Source organism: Drosophila nasuta, chromosome 2L, assembly GCF_023558535.2.
Source record: "Drosophila nasuta strain 15112-1781.00 chromosome 2L, ASM2355853v1, whole genome shotgun sequence".
NCBI lineage: Eukaryota > Metazoa > Arthropoda > Insecta > Diptera > Drosophilidae > Drosophila > Drosophila nasuta.
In genome coordinates this window covers 16,952,952-16,972,274 of record NC_083455.1, presented here as the reverse complement: position 1 = coordinate 16,972,274, position 19,323 = coordinate 16,952,952, and the positions used below count along the sequence as shown (strand labels likewise).

Below are 19,323 nucleotides of genomic sequence, written 5' to 3'. Positions count from 1 at the left end.
AAAATCATTGAATAATAAAATTCAAAAGGAATATTACTTCTTCAAGTTATTACTATGTATTGATACTAATATGTTGCGTGGTTTGTTCGTATTTTTCTAACAATTTGTATATTTAGCAAGTGTTGTCCCCTTGTCACTTTTCGAAAAAGTTGAACTTTCCAAAAGGTTTTAACTAAAATGTTCAAATTTGTTCAGTGAGTGTCCATATACATGTTGTAGATCTGTCAATTCTCAATTCATAACATGTAAGCTCATTATGCGTTTTTTGCGGTTTTTTGCGTAATTTGAGTTTTTGGGAAGCAACATTTTGACCAGAATTGCAGAACTGCTAAAGCCTTTGCGATTTTTTTTTTCTTGAATAACTTCCATATTTATTATCCGATCTGAACCAAATTTTCAGGACGCATTTGAAATAGGACATTCATCATGTGTTCCAAAATTCGAGTCTCTAACTTGAAAATTGATTTATATATTCGCTTTTTTTCGATTTATGTGGGCGTTGACACGCCCACTTTTCTAAAATACCTTCCTATAGCAATAACCTTTATTATACAAGAAACCTGCATTCAAAAATCTTGTTAATTTAAAAAATTTTAATTTTGGCCACAAAAACGGGTCAAATTCAACATAGTGCCTTGGCCGTTCGTTGTGTGCTGTTTGTGGCACAGTGTAGCCAGTATTATTGTGTGACTGCTTCTGTTGTTTACTGCAAGAACCAATGTTGCTGTTGTATACAATATTATTGTTGCTTTGGTTGCTGCTGCTGCCGCCTTTTGTGCGTTAGTTATGTGCCGCTTTTGTGCAATTGTCCTGCAACAACAATGCATAAATTTGGCCATGTTACAAGTGTTGTACCAGTGTTCAACGTTCAGTGTTCAGTATCAAGTCTAAAGGGAACCCACATGCCTGGCTAACTGCGAGTCGATTGTCCTTTACAGTCCTTTTGCGCCTCGCTGCCATTGCAATTGTTTTCTATGGCGCATCGATGATATGCCCATGGACTTTGCGCGTGTTATCTAAGTCGTCTGACTTCACATACACATACAGACACAAACACATGATGGCTTTTGACCCGTTGTTATTGCCGCTACGCCGTTTAATTCTCGCTCAGTTGCCTCGCCGTGCAAAATAGTGCGATTTTAATCAGCGTGAAATCGTTGATTGCGTCTGACTGTCAGACTGACGGCGGCGCCTGTTCTCTCAACTTGATTATCACTCGCTTATGTGCCACACACACACACGCACACACACACACACACACACACACACAATACCAATACAACAACATTGTGTCAGTGTGTAACGTAATGTTAACTCACTGACTGGTTGACTGCTTGCCTCGCGGCCAGTTTATCGTTCATTATCAATTTGCTGTTTACTAAACGGAAATAATCGAATTGTTGTCTCGACGAGACAACAACAATAACTCGACAATGATGAGCTATTGAGTACTTTGCACAGCAACTACAAACTTTGCACAATCAATTTCTAATTAACTGACTGGCAAAATAGCTGGCGTTACTATTTACTTTTTGTGCAAAGCAAATAAACATTAAAATTCCCATCAGCGATTTTTATGAAAATGAATACAAATTTTTGAAATTCAAGTTTTAGTATTTTGAGCTATGTATAAGAGTTTACTGTCAAATAAATAATGTTATATCTAGTCAATCTGTATAATGTTTATTGATTTTTATTTAAATAACGCACATAACTAAGAATGTCGAGCTAAACTTATTTTAGAAAGAATGTTACTTGTATTTTTTTCATCTCCAGGATGAAAGTATATATCAAATCAAAATAATTGCAATTAAATTTATATTATTATTGTAGTAATTAGAAATTAAAGACTCGAACTTATTAACACAAAAAGAAGGTTTTAGATTTTATTTGCTTTAAAATGTGATTATTATTAATTCTTTTAATGGGCGTTGAAATGAAGTTGCTATGCAAAACCATTTGACATATAATATTCAAATAAATATACAAATTTGACAATATTGTGTTTTTCAAACATTTTCTTGAAGCTACTTAAGATCTGAAGAATATGGTGGCCTGGTCTTATATCAAAATTTTGACTCGAAATAAATTAACATGGCAAAATTTAAGAAATGTCGATATTCCTTAGTATTTATATTTAAGACTAAATTATTGTCAACGATGTTTACCTTTAATATTATATATAAATTTATATTTAAGCTATAAACATTCATGTCTTTCATCATTGAATTAGGAAAGCTAAGCGTAGGATTAATAATTAAAATCGTCTAAGTATATTAAGTATATCGTATTAAGTATCGTTTTAGGTATATTATGAATAACAAAAATAGAGAACCGCAGCTTTTAGATCCCCTTCTTTGTACACATTCTAAAGATAATGTTTTTATACTTAAAACTTGATGCTTTGGCTCTGTCAGTCTCCTCAAAATTTTGAATAGTTTTTGCATGTATACTAATTGAAATAAATGCTTAGCCACAATATACAAATCACAGCGACATCATCCATAGATGTGACCGCTGTGAAGCAACGAAAAATGCATGTTAAATTTGTTCAACTGTTTGCAGCTGGTTGACCTCTTTGTGGGTTGTGGGTAGATTGTGTGTGTATGTATGTAGATGTGTGTATGTGTGTTTGTAAATTTGCTGGCACATATTTTTGGTTAGATAATTATGGGTTGGCCTTCGTTACGGAGAGATAGGGTGGGGGGAGAAAAGAAGCGGATGCGGTCGCCAAACTGCGTTGCTTTTCGGTTAGCTACGAAAAATTATTCCTCACTGTCCAAAAATTCAATATTCGCGGATGCAAAGTGTGTGTGTGTGTGTGTGACCGGGTCGCGTATCCTGTCGACAGCCTGGCAGCCTGGTCAATTTTTCTGGCTAATGATTTGGTTTCCGTGTGGATGTGGCAGTTCTTCCTCTCATTCATTCTTCCCCTCGCTCTCCGCTCTCTATATGAGTGCACATGGCACTATTGCGGTTAGGTGTGTGTTAAATTTATGGCCTGCCAAGTGGTTGATTGTGAAAGCCAGCGTGCGAAGACTGGCGCTGAATGCTGTATGTTGAATGGTGAATTGTGAATGCGGATGTGGATGCGACTACGAATGTGAATGCGAATGAGAATGTGAATGTGGTCAAATCGAATGGCTCAGCGAAATGGCAAATGAGCGTTGAGCAAGTGTGGCACATCGGCATAAATTAGCATACCAAAAAGAGACATCGCTGGCAATTAACGGTTGACATAGCTTCACATTAGCTCAAACTCTCTTCTAAAGTTGTAATCGTTTTGCTATTTCTGAAATTACGCTTCGCTTTAAATGTGAGAGCTTCCTGGAAACTACTTTTGGAACGAATAGTTGACAGACCATCAATACTTCTAGATATTCTTACGCTATGAAATTTTTGCCAATATTAGATATTGCTATATGCATTTTGTGTTAGGAATTACATAGCAAATGCCACAAGGATATATTTTCCATATATAAATTTTGATTAATAATGTGTATCGGAACTGATATTGACCTTAGAGTTAATAGAGTCAGCTAATTAGTAGTGTGATCTGACAGTGAGTGGCAGCAATAAAGAAAACGTATAGAACTAAAATACCAAAGTGTTTAATTATTTAGTTTTGGTTATTTAAATTAAAGTCTATTTTGTGCTATTCTATTAGATTTTAATCGCACAATAACGCAGAAAATTTAGAAATGATTTGTGTGTTGATCGTTAATAAAACTAATTGAAAACATTTTCTGTTTTATTTTATTAAACATTTTGATGGAAAAATATTTCCTTAAAATAATTGTTTTCAATTGTCAGATTGTTTTAAAGGCAGAAGTAGAGAACTCTAATATTAATGCCAGATGTTGGAGCTGCATTACTCGGATTCCTTCTCTGTTTACACATTTGAAGTACCACCTAATGAGTAATGCTGATAAACTGCCAACCAAAACTAATTTCAACAGCCAAAATGTGTGTCATCTCAGTTGAATTTGCCTCTGTGTAAGTGTACGTAAGGCACTTACACACACTTCTAGCTATGTATTGGCAATATGTGCGTGCATGTTTCAATCTGTAAAGTTCACAGATTTCTTGTTGGTATTTTGTGGTGGTATTTAGTCAGTGTTGACTTACATGAACTGCAATATGCACAGCCGATTGAATCAATTAAGAGTTGACAAAGTTCAACACGCTCTCCAAGAAAAAAATGCAACATGTAATTTCTCCGATTTCTCAACAGTTTGCCAATTTGTGTGTACTCAATGTACGTATGCGTGTGTGAGTGTGTGTTGGGCAAACTTTATTTGATAGGTAATATTCAGAATTTGCATTGGCAAATATTTTGAGCACGCTTTATTGACCAATATGCGAAAATGCCAAAGACTGTTGCACTCTGTGTGCTTTCCTCTGCCGCCTGACTGCAAAATGTTTGCAAAGTTATTTCTTACAATCCAAAGTTTCAATGTGCACACACACATACCACACATATTAGAAGGGGGCAGCACAGACTGTGCCAACAAATATTGTTGTCCCAAATTAGAAGCTCAGAAGGCTTGAAGAGCAGCAAACTGCAAATACGGACCAAGTTTTGAAATGCATGTCGGAATTCTCGATGCATATTTCTCGAATTGTGAAAGAGCAAAAATGGGCAGCAAAAAATAGAGCTGAGTAAGCCTATGAAAAGAAACTTATGCTTTTTATGTGGTTCTTAACAAATTGTTAAAGATTGCCGAAGAAAAAAGTATTCAAACTCTTCTCAATTGTTATTTCGGCCTGCAGCCTAATCAAAATTCTTTGCAATATTTGTTTGGCAATAGGAATTGCGAATAAAATGTAATGTCAACTTTGATTTAACAACTCTGGAATTCTAATGAAATTCAACTGCAGTCGCAAAAAATATAAGAAGTAATTGGCATGCAATAAAATGAGAGCGAATAGAAAATGTCTGTGCTATGCAAAAAAATACATACGAATACACACACATACATAGATAGAGACTGGTGCTTGTGTTCAATCTATTTGCACTAAGTGTTCGTTAGAAAATGTTTGCATAGCAGCACTCAACGTCATTCAAAACACATGTAAAGCAGCACGAAGTGAGCTTCTTGAGACCCAGTCGAGGCACTGTAACGGCGAGTCTAAGTGAATGAAAACGCGTGTGTTATGTGTGTATGTGTGTGAGTGTGTGTAAAGAAAATCAAAGAAAATCAATAAAGGCAAATTGTCGTAGAAAAACAGAAATGTGCATCATTTTCACTTTATGCAAATTGCAAAATGTGTGTGATGAAGTCGACTGCGTTGCAAGTCGAAGATGGAGATGGAGATGGAGATGAAGATGGGGCAGCAACTGGAAGATGGGCACGAAAATGTCAAGGGAGTTGCAAGAAGATAAAGATAGGATAGGAGATGAAAGATTTGCAAGGAGCAACCAACATTGCAAATCGTATGAATGAGTACACATACTATATATATATATATAGTAAATCGTACACACACTCGTAACTAAATGTGCTCAATTCCGGCATTTTTCGCCATGCTTACAGTGGCGTCGCAAAAATGCAGATTCAAAGCAGGAGTCTATCAAATTAAATATATTACGTCCTACAATGTCATAGAAGTAGTGGAAGAGATAACAAAGACTTAAAATATTTTTATTTTATATTGAATTCTATGGAGAAACTTTAAAATTAAACAAATTTACAAAAAAAAGATTTGCCTTTAAAAAGTTTGTCATTAATTTAGAATTTATATTTAATATATTTTCTTAGCCTTTCAAAACTAATATATACTATAATAAATACATATTATTGTATATACTTTTGTCTTTAAGCAAATAAATTACTAATACAAGATATAAAAAATAAATTTAAAAGTTTGTTATTTAGATATTTATTTCGAAAATCTTTTCGTAGACAGTTGATATGTTTTCTTTGAATTTAGAAAACAAAAAAACCGGCGATAAAGCTTATTCATTATCTATTATTATTTTAATCTATTAGACAAAAATAATACAACACTTTAAATATTTCGTTATTAAACTATTTATTTTTAAATTGCAGTTTCTAGGCATTTAAATATATTTTCTTTTATAGAAAATCGTATTAATTTTATATGCTTAATATATAATAATTCTTAGTTACTATTGAATGGTTTGTTATTACATTTTTTTTTGCATTTCCTTTTCTAGACAAATATAAGCTCTTGACATTTCAAGCAGCCTGTACTTAATTTAAAATTAAAAACCAATTAAAGTTATAAGTTCTGTTCTTCATTGACTTTAATATACTCCACTGCTGCAACAAAGTTGTGACGAATGTTGACCCCCGAAAAATGTTTTTTTAATAAACGCCACTGCATCTTATATTCGAATGTGTGTTATACTATGTGTATGTATGTATGCATGTATGTATATGTGTTTGCCATGTGTAAATGCATGGCTGACAAAAGGCATTTGCATATTTAATGTTATTACGTTATTTTGCATGCCACACAAAAATTTATGATTGCACCGAGCAAGACCCAAGCCACAGCCTCAACCCCAACCCCAACCCCAACCTCAACCTCGATTTTCACTCGCAGCACAACTCCAAAAACTGGGGGAGAGTCCAAACTTGTTGTAGGTCTAGCTTGGCATTTCAAGCTCGATGCTGGCTGACATTCCGAATGTGCATATTCGTTATATATGTTGTATATTTTCCACAAAATTTTACAATAATTCCGTTACAACTTTTTGAACACTTCCTACTCCATCCGCTTCAGCTTCGACTCCAGCTCCAGCTCTTGCAATTGCTTCTAGCAAGCCCTGTTACGATTCCTTGTGTCGTTGTCGTTTTCGTTGCGCCGCTGTCGTCATCATCATAAATAATAAAATTATTTTTGCTGCCAGTTTGAATTTATGCCCAGTGTCACGCCCACTGAGCTGCTCAGTGCAGCCAAGTCAAATATTGAAAAATGTTGCGATAAATGCATTAAAAAAAGTGCCATTAAAATCTCGTTTCAGATTTCAATGCAATGGACAGAGAAACAAATAGTAAAACATTAAAGAGAATTTTGGCTTGCCAAGTTAAAAATTAAAAATACTAGCAGACAAAAAAAAACAACAACACGGCATATAGTATATGTCTTAGACAATGCAAGTTACGACTTCTAAGTGAAATTCATTAGCTAACGCAGCTTCAATTACTTGACTAGCAGATACGCTAAAAAGCAGAGAAATGCATCAAAGCACATTTTCGTATATTTTGTAAATTAACTAATTTTATATAGTTGTCCCTTTTTACAACCTATGAACTACGTACAAGGCCAGCATAAAGCTCTTATTTTAATTATTTATTTAAGATGTATTTATTTCTTAAGAACAACCATTACTTTAATTACTTTATACACAACAATGCATGTACCATAACAATGACCCAAGTAACTAAATTCGCCAGACAACTTATCTAATGACTGTCATAAAACATATCCTTTATGTTGTATGAAAGTGATTACTGAGGTATAATTTAAAGGGAAAAAGGTTTCTGTGTGTGTGTGTGTGTGTGGTGAGGCATAATTTCAATTTGCCAAAAATTAATGACAATCATGTTAGCATCATGTTGGCTGGCAAAAACCAGGGGCCAAGTGGCCCAACCACAGCTGCCACATGGCGGCACAGATTGGCTATAGCCAGAAACCAAAACAATGTTGCATATGTGTGTGTGTGTGTGAGTGTGAGTGTGGGGCAAAAGCTTCGAGTGTGACTTCAGTCACTTTGAATGGCCGGAAACTAAAGGCCAAAGCCCTTCTCACAATATTGTATATTGTTTGTGCAGAGATGGGGGAATAAACACGAAAGTGTCGACATACACACACATGCACACTCACACTCAGATTTTGAGAGGTGTATTAGTGTGTGAGTGTAGAGGCCGACAATCATGGCAACCACAAATCATCATAGATATTTCGAAAATTTCATTATACTTACCACTCTGCCTCTTGCACTGGTTGTGGGATAATCCACAGAGCATTTGACTGAATGTTATCTACAGCAGAGAAATGATGTCAATGAATGGTTAGATGAGGTGTGCAAAGGCATGAGTGTACGTGAGTGTGTGTGTGTGGGTGTGTTTGAGGCTTACATAACTCCCCTAGCTGGCAGTTGAAAGGCACGCAGTTAATGATGGCTCAACCTCAGTTCGAGCATCTGAGTCCCTGGCTGACATTCAGCACAGTCGACAGTCGACTCATGGGCGGGACTTTCATCTCTCTGCCTCCAGCTCAACTTTATATATATATATATATATTTATTTTGTTGTTGCCGCGTCGTCAGCAACGTCAGTGCGGCGGAGTCGTTGTCTATTGTCTCATTGTCTGTGCGGCCATGTATGATTTTTTATTATAAATAAGCTTGTAGGCATGTGTCGGTCTTCCTCGGTCTCGCTTCCGCTCGCTCTCAGCATGCCAGCTAAACTACACAGCCGTAATCTCAAATGGCAAAACAACAACAACAACAATGGGCACAACAACAAATGTCTGACAATCATGTTTGTAGCTCTGGCATCCTCGACATGCCACAACGTACACTCGCACAACAAAATGTTTTTCTCCTTTTCTACTTTTTTTTTGTGTTTAGAGTACGATTAAACTTTAAGATTTAAAGGAAACATTGACCGGAATTGTGAGCATATTATTTGCCTTTGTTGCCTTTAAAAAGCCAAAGGAAACATTGACGATTTGATGGCACATACATACGTGTTCATACAGCATTGAATGTGCATTGCATTTAAATTAAATTTTAACCCATTTTCTCCCTTCTCTTGTTTCATTGCAGTTGTGGCGCATAATTGACACTTTAATGGTAAGCAATATCTTCTAATTATTTAATGCTAAGCAATTTACTGTCAAGCGAGCAATTAAGTAGTTAAAGCACAGTTTAAGTTATAAATTACTATGTGAAGCTAGAATGGGGCAAGTCAATTACTTAGCGAAAAAACAAAGGAATATTTGACGAGCTATTTCCGGATGTTTCTGAATCTTTAAGTCATCAATTTGTTATTCAAAATCGGAAGTAGCTTCTTATCTTACAAAATCCTAGCCCATAGCAAAGTATTTTTTTGCTACCTTTAATCATTTTGTTGATCAAAGCTAAGACCCAAATTTAAGAAAAACAATTGAAAAATTGCTTAAATCAGAGAATTTATTTGGGATTTGCATATGTAAAGCACAAATTGTGCCAGTCAATTTAATGAAAAATAAAAATTGCCTCTAGGCTGAGAGAGATCTGCTACGTATGTATGTATATGCAATCATTTGCTCACATGTTTACCTGTCTATTGAAACCAATTTCTGGCCTGGCTTATATACATTTTAGATATACACAATGTGTAAACAAATCGAAGTCTTCTTTAACCCCAGGAAAGCCCAAAGCAGTTGCAAAAATAAAAATACAAAAAAAAGAAAAAAGAGGAAAAGTCCTGGGGAAACAAATAAGAGTAACTTATAGGTTGGTGTTGGTATAGGAAGCTACTTTAGCTTGCGGCTATTTGTCGGCTGTGCATTTGCAACACTCCAAGGTTTAAATGAATAATGGCAGGCAACCGTTGTAGTCGGTTTAGCTTTAGCTCATCGCCCCCTTTTGCCAAACCAAATCCCTTACATTTCTATACAATGCCTTTCAACTTGAGTGCGAAACTGAGATGAACACGGGGTGTGTGTATGTGTAGTTTGTGGTTTGCTTAGGTTGTGCCAATGCCATCAGCTGATTGCCATTATGTTGTTAAGGTGGAATGCGCAAAGCGCATTGTTGCCCTCTGCCAATGTGCACGAAGTGCATTCTGAATTGTTGTTATCGTTGTTGTGGCCTTCTCCTGTTGAGTGGAAAATGAGTTTACACTTAAGTGAGTAAATCATTGCGTTTTCCCATTGTCAAAATCAAATTTGCACTGCAGGTGCCAAAGCGAGAACAACGATCGACAACAGCTAGCTAAACCAAACATCTTGCTCTGCACGTAACACATTGCGTATACGCAACCTGAATTGCATTGCATTTTTGTCTATTGGCCATCAGACTTCAGACAATTCATCAGCAGGCAAGTTGACCCTTGTGACGTGCCAAAATCAAATTTGATTTTAAATTGGCGGTTTGAGGTGGTCTCTGTGGCTGACACAAGCAATTTGCTGGCTAATTTAATATGCAGACGGCAACCAAAAGCAAACCTATGAAAAAAGGAGTACGAAAACCATAAGGAATGGCCAAGTAATTGGATTGCAAACTTATTGTCTGAGGGGCAGTTCCATGCTCTATCCATCTTTTTTAGCTTTCCTTTCCTTCGCTTTTTTTGTATTGTTCGAAATATCGAAAAAGTTTGCTCAAGAGTTTTACTTTGTTACTTGTTGAAGAGGCGAGAGAGGAGAAGGAAGGAGTATTCATATGCAAATGGAAGATTCATAAGACGATACGACACGAGTGCGTTGAAGTAGTATGTGGAAAGTGTATTCATCGTATGTTAAGTCATGTCTGACCAAGCATACTAAAACTTTTAAATGACTTTTGCCTACTGCCAACGCAGACATTTCTATTTGCACTTGCTGCTGCGACCATTTTCGACATTTCATAGGGGCCAATGGATATGTTGGAAAACACAACAACTTTTGCCATCCAAGTTTAGTTTAATTAAAAGAAAAGCAAAATACAACAAAATACCAAAAAGAAAAAAGCAAGTAAGAAAATTGTCAACGCTGCTGCTTGTGCAAGTTTTGCATGCATTTTGTGACTTGTCGACAAAACTATTTCAATTTATATAACGTTGCACATTTGACATGAAGTTTTTGCCACGCTGTTTCCCCAAGAAAATTTTGCTGATGTATGTGCATAAGTGTGTGTGTGTTTGTGCACATGTCGCATTTACTTGTTAAATTCTGAAGTATTTTCGCATTGGCCAATTACTGAGTTTATTTTTGCCGAAAGACTAAATGACCATATATTTGGTCATTTATTTTTATCTCTGCTCAGTATTTAGGCAATTTAATTTGTTATATATTGTTATTAGATTATTACAAAGAAAGTCTAGTCTATTATCATTTATTATACAGCACTTTTGATTTGCCTGTGGTGGTATTTTTATTGATGCTCCTTTGTGTCCATATTCAATCAGAATTTATTTTCTTTAAATATATTTATTACTCAAATATGCAGCATTAAAAGGCAGTTGAGATTTTAATTAACTTTCGTTTTAATCACAACAAGGAGGAAAGCTACAGTCGAGTGTGCTTGACTGCGAAAATACCCGCTACCCGTTGAAAATAAAATTAAAACAGTGCGGTATTATGCGTTAAATATACCAAGTTGATATAGCGAAAAAATACTGAAATATGCTTCAGGCTGTTTGGTATATTTATATATTACTACCTTCAAAATATACCATAGAGTACTTAAATATATCAGAGCGAAAAAAAGTTTATCTTTATCTCTTGTAGTTTCTGAGATCTAGATGTTCATTTAAAACTTTAAAAATCACAAAAATAGATTTGATAGAAATATACACTTTAATGTAATGTAAGACTTAAATTTAAATGCTGTCAAACTTTAAATCATGCTGTTGGCACCGGATCCGTGCCTTGGTTGGTGTGCCGTTGCTCGTACTTCGAGCAATCCACTACTCGAAAACAACAAGTTGTAGTGGATCAAAATTTGCTGAAATCTTTATTATTTTCATTATATTTCGTACATTTCATTATAATTTCGTATTTTTACTTACATTCGTGCTCTGCGCACACCTTCAAATCCCTATTTTATTGTTAACAATTATTTGCCTCTGCTTGGGCTCAAATACAAATTCAAATTAAATCACGCTGCCGAAATTTGCAGCTGCATTGCTACTTCTAGCGAACGTAACGGTGAAATTCCAATGCACAAAAGAGAATCACCGATTACAAATGCCCAGTAGGAAATGCGCTGGCGAAGCCCCAGTAGAAAATTTAGTTCGCCCGCCAACATTCCCCACCCCGTAATTCACTAGCATTTGCGTTGTGTATTACCAATTTTCAAATCTAATTTGGCTAGCTTTACGGCGGGGCGAGTCATAATACCTTCTGGAGTGCGTACAACGGCACTCCTTACCTGACCGTCTCTCGATCGGTGAACATCTACCACAACTCCTTTGGGCCAGCTGTTTCGTTTGCCATTCTCATCTGCGATAACAACAATGTCATTCACGGCGATCGAATCTGGCGGCGGTTGGAACCATTTGGTACGGCGCGTAAGCGTTGGCAGATATTCTCGAATCCATCTTTTCCAGAACTGATCGGCTAACTGGCTCGAAATTCTGAATCCTTTGGCAAGCTTGTTACCATTTTGTATTTCGCTGTCTCGTTCACGAATTCCACTAGAGTGGCCCAAGAGGAAATGGTTCGGTGTAAGCGCTTCTGAGTCTGCCGATTCCAGTGGTACATATGTGAGTGGGCGTGAGTTGAGAATACCCTCCACATCAGCCAACGCAGCACGAAGCACTTCTTCTCGCAATCCACCAGGCGGCAAGATTTCCGTTAGAATGGACTTTGTTGAGCGTACCAATCTTTCCCATGCACCGCCCATGTGCGGTGAGCCTGGCGGAATGAACATGAACTCCATTTCTGGGTATTTGGTCTCCACATCCCTGGTCGATATACGCTCCACTTCATCTTTTAACACTCTACTCGCACCTCGGAAGTTAGTTCCATTATCGGACATCATTCGTCGCGGGCAACCACGTCTCGCTATAAATGCCTTTAGAATACAAAGAAAAGAGTCGGTTGACAATGACGTTGCAATATCCAGGTGTACGGCGCGAATTGTGAGGCATGTGAACAGAACACCCCAGCGCTTCTCGTGCCGTCGTCCAACGACGATGTCGATGGGCCCAAAGTAATCCACTCCTGTATAGGTGAACGGCGCCATGTGGTGCGCCAAACGCTCGCGCGGTAGACTTCCCATTTCTGGAGGCCTAGGACGCGCGCGCCTCATCCGGCATGCTGGACAAGTTTGAGAAACCTCTCTCACCAAGGCTCTCAGACCAAATATCAGGAACTTTTGGCGTAGTTCATTGACCACGATCTCGTCGTACAGATGATGGTACCGGCGATGATATGACTCAATCAGCAGATATGTAAATCGATGTCTTCTTGGTAGGATTATGGGTCGCTTTAGGTTTACTTCGACTCCTTCTATTACGTCGATTCTTCCCTTGACGCGCAGTATGCTCACTTCGTCCAAGTACGGAGAGCATTTAAATAGCTTGCTCTTCCGATCTATAATACTGCTTCCCATTTTCAAGCATTTCATCTCGCTGAAATACTCGGTTTCCTGGCACACTCGTATTAGAATGATATCCATCTCGATTGGCCGCTCAAGTAATAGTAACTTCTTTAATTCCGATCCCATGCTCTTCTTGACAATAGATCGCAAGAAATCCAATACTCGTAACTGTGCGGCTCTTAATCTCTCCAGTTTGCTGAATCTTTCTGGGTCTGGTGAGATACAGCTCAAAGGTGACATGGCTTCCAATTGCTCTTCGACGTGTTGCAGAATAGTATGGCTATGTTGGCTCGCATCAATGTTCATCTGCGGCCACTGAGAGTCATCCGAATATAGAAATTGAGGCCCTCTGAACCACCTATTCGCTTCGTTAATGACAGGCGTTCTTGTCCATTTGGTACCATCGTCGGCCACATTTTGCGCTGACGGGACCCATCTCCAGTTACTCACATCTGATCCTTCTAAGATTTCGCCAATGCGGAGTGCAACAAATTGGTGAAACTTACGAACATCCGAACGTATCCAGAATAGAACGTCTCTAGAGTCTGTCCAGAACACTTTCTTGTCAACGTGTACTGACATTTCAGACTCGATACATCTGGCCAACCTCAGTCCCAAAACAGCAGCCATGAGTTCCATGCGAGGTATCGAAATTGGTTTCAATGGAGCAACTCTTGTTTTCGACGCTACAAGACTGCAATGAACTTGATCGTCTACTTCATCTCGGATGTATACGACGGCAGCGTATGCATTAACACTTGCGTCTACAAATGTATGCATTTCCAGACATCTAGCTGCACTAACTCCTTTCAAACATCGGGCTATACGCAGATTGTTTAACGTTGGCACCAAATCCAACCAACGACGCCAGTCTGCCTCGTCTTCTTCCTTGAGCGGCTCATCCCATCCGACTCCACTCCTCCATATATTTTGCAGAATGATTTTTGCGCGTATGTTGAAAAATCCAACAATTCCAAGGGGGTCGAATATGGTCATAATCATGCTCAGGACGCGGCGTTTAGTTGGCCGACCATCCAGAGCCTTTGCGATCGTATCTGGCTTCACCATAAACGTTAGACAATCTTCTCCAGGTTGCCACCACATGCCCAGAACCTTTTCCGGACCAACGTCTGGGTAACAAATTGGCTTGTCCATCATGTCATATCTATTCTCAAGAGCACAGACCACTGCTTGAGAATTGGATGTCCAGTGTCGCATGTCAAATCCTCCACCAGCATGAATTAGTTTTACAGCCTGGGCCAGCTTTGTCATCTCAGCTACTGAGTCCACAGACTGAAGCCAGTCATCGACGAAAGTGTTGCCGCAAATGGCTTTTACGGCCTCGGGATATTCAGCTTCATATCGTTGAGCATTGCGTTTCAAAACGTAACTCGCCAAGGAAGGTGAACACGATGCTCCAAAAGTCATAACTTGCATGACGTATACCTCCGGTGGCCGTTGCGAGTTTCCATCACGCCAGAGGAATCTCTGAGCTGCCTGATCCTCTGGTCGCACCCTCACTTGGTGGAACATTTCGCGTATGTCTCCCGAAATAGCAATTGGGCGTTCTCTGAAGCGTATTAGAATGCCCATCAATGATGCAAGTGTGTCAGGACCTTTTAGCAGGCAGTCGTTTAGAGACACTCCTTGGATCTTCGCTGCGGCGTCCCACACTAAACGTGTCTTCTTCTTGTTAGGGTTGGTGACTGTAAAGATAGGAAGAAACCATGTTATATCTTTACGCGCCAACTCACTATCATCCAGGCGTCTGATGTAACGATTTTCCTTATAGTTTTTCATCGTCGTTACCATGAAGTTGCGTAACTGCGGATCTTTCGACATTTTTGATTCGAGACATTTTAGACGCTTAAGACACATTTCATAGGAGTCAGGCAAGACCACTTTATCGAATCTCCACAGTAGTCCAGTTTGCCACCTTTTCTCGTCCGCCAAGAACGTTGTCGTTGCTTCCATGATTTGCATCGATCGCTCATCGTCTTTGGATCGTAATGGATTGATCGTAGCGACAATTCCCAGAGATTCCAAAGAAAAGTACTCTTTCAATGCAACATCCAAACTGCCAGTCTCACTACATTGGCAAATATGTAGCAGGCGTGGAATCGATGAGTATTCCTTTGCTGAGCGGCCGTAAACAGCCCAGCCAAGCCTGCAACGTGCTGCAATAACATCGTCGTCTTCACTTTCATGCAACTCCAGCGGAATAGTCCATTTAATGTTGTCGAGTCCAATGATGATTCGTGCTCGTACGTTGGAATAGGGATCTATAGGCAACGTACAGAGGTGACTCGAGACTCAATAATTGCTGGTCGAGGCTTTGCTCTGGTAGGTCGAGATCAGACACTGTTCGCACACTTTTCAGAATGTATCGCTGCGATTCCATACTCGTAGTTGATACAGTGATGTCCAACGATTGCGAATTGTTTTCAACCTTAGAAACATCACCTGTCCATTTCAGGCACAATTGAGTTGCCGGTCCTTCTAGCTCGAGCTCGTCAGACAAGGATCTTTCAATTAAAGAACAAGCAGCTCCTTCATCGGCCAAAGCAAATGTTTTCACAGATTTGGATTTGCCGTGGATCGTTATCGGGATATAGCGAAAGAGAGGGCTACTCGCAGTCCTTCCATGAAACATGATTGAAGACTCCTCCTTGTTGGCAGATCGGTGCACTGTTTGCCCAGTCAGCTTGGTTCTGCCATCACTGCCTGCAGCGGTATGCAGCAGTACGTGGTGAATTGATTTGCATCCATCGACGCCACAGGTTTCTTTAGCTTTGCAGTTTCGTACGAGATGCCGCCAGAAACAACAGAAACATAGCCGTTTCGATTTCACAAACTCCCAGCGCTGTTTAACTTTCAATGCTCGAAAGTCGACACATTCCGACAGTCGGTGCGTGCCTCCACATTTTGGGCATGTAGTCTTCTCTGATTCTCCATGATGCTGTCGCTGTTGAGTCTCCTCATTGTTGTCGCTAACACTGTGCACAAACAACCTTTCTTTTGAAGCTTTGGCTGAGGTCGTTCGTCCGACATCATACGGAGTTACCATACTGGCACACATTGCCACATTAAAAAGCCAATTGTCGAATGTGGCCATGTTGACGCTTTGATTCGCCAATCGGTGTCGACCCCAGTCCAACTTCATACTGCTCGGCATCTTTGCGACCAATTCGTTCAACAAGACAGGATCATGCAAAAAGTCATGAAGACCCAATGCAGACATAGTTGCGCAGTAATTTTTGGACAGCAAGGGCTAGTCGAATGACGGAGTCCAAATTATCTGCCTTTATCGCTGGCTCGTCTCTCAATTTTCCTTGTAACGCGGCGTGCACTATTTCTGGTCGGCCATACAGCATTCTCAATGTTCCAATTGCATACGGTACTGTATCTGGCACCATCAATTTTCCGCGTACCGCTTCCAGTGCCTGGCCCTTAAGACACTTCTGTAAGCGTATAAGATTTTCCTCGTTACTGAATCCACATCTTTCCGTCGACTGCTCATAATTGCTAATGAACAGCAGCCATTCGTCAGGCTTTCCAGTGAAAGTAGGTAGATCTCGGCTAATGACATGTCGTGCACTGATTTGAGCGGCCGTCAAAGGCCCATTCCTTGCCAATGAATTGGCAGCGTGCATGTCATTTGGTTGTTGAAGATTACTGGGCAATCCCATTGATCCCGGCTGTGGCAATCCATTGATTATATCACCCATCGCTGCTGCAGTGTTCGCTTGATATGGCATTGACAATCCTCCACGAGATGAATCCATATGGAGCTTGTTGATCACCGTGCCATATCCTGAGCTATCAAAGTACATTTGTGTGTTTGCCGGTTTATGCTGGATAGGAGTTGATGAACTCGACGATGTGCTGATTCCATATGACGAAGATGAGCGGCCTATATTTGCTGCTCCATTGCGCTCAAAACCCGCGACAGCTGCCTGCACATTAACGGCTTCATGTAAACCATTGGCAGGTCCAATTGGATCTTGAGGAGCAGCTCCATCTAATTGCTGACCATCACTCGTCATCTCTTTTCCAGGCACGTGTTCCTCCCGATTTGCCATAGTCGTGGTTGAGGTTATGTCACGACTCCAAATTGCAAACTTTCAAAGTGCTCCACACACAATATGTGTATCTCCAAAAACTGATATTATTCCAGATTCAGACTGAATGTTTCCGATGAGACTGATTAATTCAGAGTGAGACTGAATATTTCAGAATGAGACAGAATATTTCAGAATGTTGGCACCGGATCCGTGCCTTGGTTGGTGTGCCGTTGCTCGTACTTCGAGCAATCCACTACTCGAAAACAACAAGTTGTAGTGGATCAAAATTTGCTGAAATCTTTATTATTTTCATTATATTTCGTACATTTCATTATAATTTCGTATTTTTACTTACATTCGTGCTCTGCGCACACCTTCAAATCCCTATTTTATTGTTAACAATTATTTGCCTCTGCTTGGGCTCAAATACAAATTCAAATTAAATCACGCTGCCGAAATTTGCAGCTGCATTGCTACTTCTAGCGAACGTAACGGTGAAATTCCAATGCACAAAAGAGAATCACCGATTACAAATGCCCAGTAGGAAATGCGCTGGCGAAGCCCCAGTAGAAAATTTAGTTCGCCCGCCAACACATGCTGAAGTTAGAACTCTATCAATTACCAAAACAAATTCTAATCAAAATTTATTTACCTAAAATATATGTATAAATGTTTACAAAACAAATATTTAGCAAGATTAAAACGCTGTCAAAACTTTAAATCATTTTCAAATTAAAACTGAGGCATTTAACAAGTTTTTTTAGAGACTGAAAACTCTGGTGCTCATTTCATACGAGAAAGTTATACTCGACTGATACATTAAACAACTTTCAGCAAACACAAATACAAACAACTCTGTACTCTTCTTCATTGCTTATTTCATGCGTGGCATAACTTGTCATCTACAGAAAATGACTTGGCACGATAAAAACGGAAGCAGGCTTCGCTTCGACGACTACTTTCTGGCCTTAAAAGTTGAGCAACTTTTCTTTTTGCCACACACACTCGCACACTCACGCACGAGAAGCCTTGACAGCCGTCTATCAGCCGCCTGTGTGTGCTGCTGCTGTTGTTGTCTACCTGCTGCTCCATATACGTGTGTGTGTGTTCTTCTGCAGACAGGATATTACAGAAGAGCATACAAAGCGATTCGCAAAGTTGTTTCCTTAGCCTTGAAAGTTATGCTGGAAAGTATGCTACGAATATTTGTCTCTAACCCCATGAATATTTAAATACTTAAGCGTCGTTTATTAAATACTGCAACTACGCAAAAATTTAACTTGCAATTCTTGTGGCTATTCATTTCAATAAACTGCTCACTTAGCAATTTAATTTATTTATGTTTGCATGCAAACCAAATAAAAAAATAAAGATATTTTCAATTGTTGTGTCGCTTGTTTATTTAAATATTCTGAGCTGTGGAATTTTCACTTGTCGTTTTTGTTTTTGCACATTCCGTTCAACAATTTCCGGCCGCCAAGAACAACGCAACAAAAGGCTGACATGTTTATGCGTGTGTGTGTGTGTGTATGTTTAATGCACACTTGTTTTGTAATGAAAATATGTGGCAACTCGTAGTTATCTATGGCATGTATGCTTTGAACTTGCCACCTTCCGTTGTAATTCACAACAATTTTGTTGCCAGTCCGATAACGACAAACACACACCCAGTGTGTGTGTCCGTTATCAGGTGCTTCCTGTTGTTAAGTTTTGTTGGCCAAACTCTGCTCACTAAAAACTGGCCACAGTCGATGTTAAATTTAATGCCACGTTATAGCAGAATGTTAGTGTGCAAAAATCAAAATCAATTCCATTCCTAAGCAAGAAAAAGGAAAGAAGAAATTCACTAAGGGACACAGAGATCATAACGCTGATGCTTATTGCGCAATTCAAAGTGCTCTGCTCTGCATTTGACAAGAGCAACAATTGCAAGTGATAATAAAAATCAAATGTTATTGAAGGGGCAGAGAACAGCAAAAACAGCACAAAGAAGCA

General features: G+C 39.0%; 2 protein-coding genes across 2 annotated transcripts in view; one reads left to right on the top strand and one right to left on the bottom strand.

Annotated features, from left to right (window-relative positions):
- The window catches only part of LOC132798436 (putative neural-cadherin 2), a 160,668-nt gene that overhangs the window by 27,156 nt on the left and 114,189 nt on the right, over window positions 1-19,323 (top strand). The window contains exon 2 of the mRNA XM_060810289.1: window positions 8,804-8,830. The gene's annotated coding sequence lies outside the window, so the exon portion shown is untranslated. The remainder of the gene's footprint in view (window positions 1-8,803; window positions 8,831-19,323) is intronic.
- On the bottom strand, window positions 11,987-16,439 carry LOC132786893 (uncharacterized). The gene is made up of 2 exons (XM_060793619.1): window positions 15,638-16,439; window positions 11,987-15,546 (listed from the first exon to the last, which is right to left on the bottom strand). The coding sequence occupies exons 1-2, from the start codon at window positions 16,437-16,439 to the stop codon at window positions 11,987-11,989; spliced, it is 4,362 nt and encodes a 1,453-aa protein (XP_060649602.1).

Bases quoted from the DNA above. Each gene is read 5' to 3' on its own strand.
- LOC132786893 (XM_060793619.1), bottom strand. From the start codon at position 16,439: ATGCCGAGCAGTATGAAGTTGGACTGGGGTCGACACCGATTGGCGAAT. The intron at 15,547-15,637 runs GTGTGCGAACAG...CGTTGCCTATAG, and splicing joins GCAGCGATACATTCTGAAAA to ATCCCTATTCCAACGTACGA.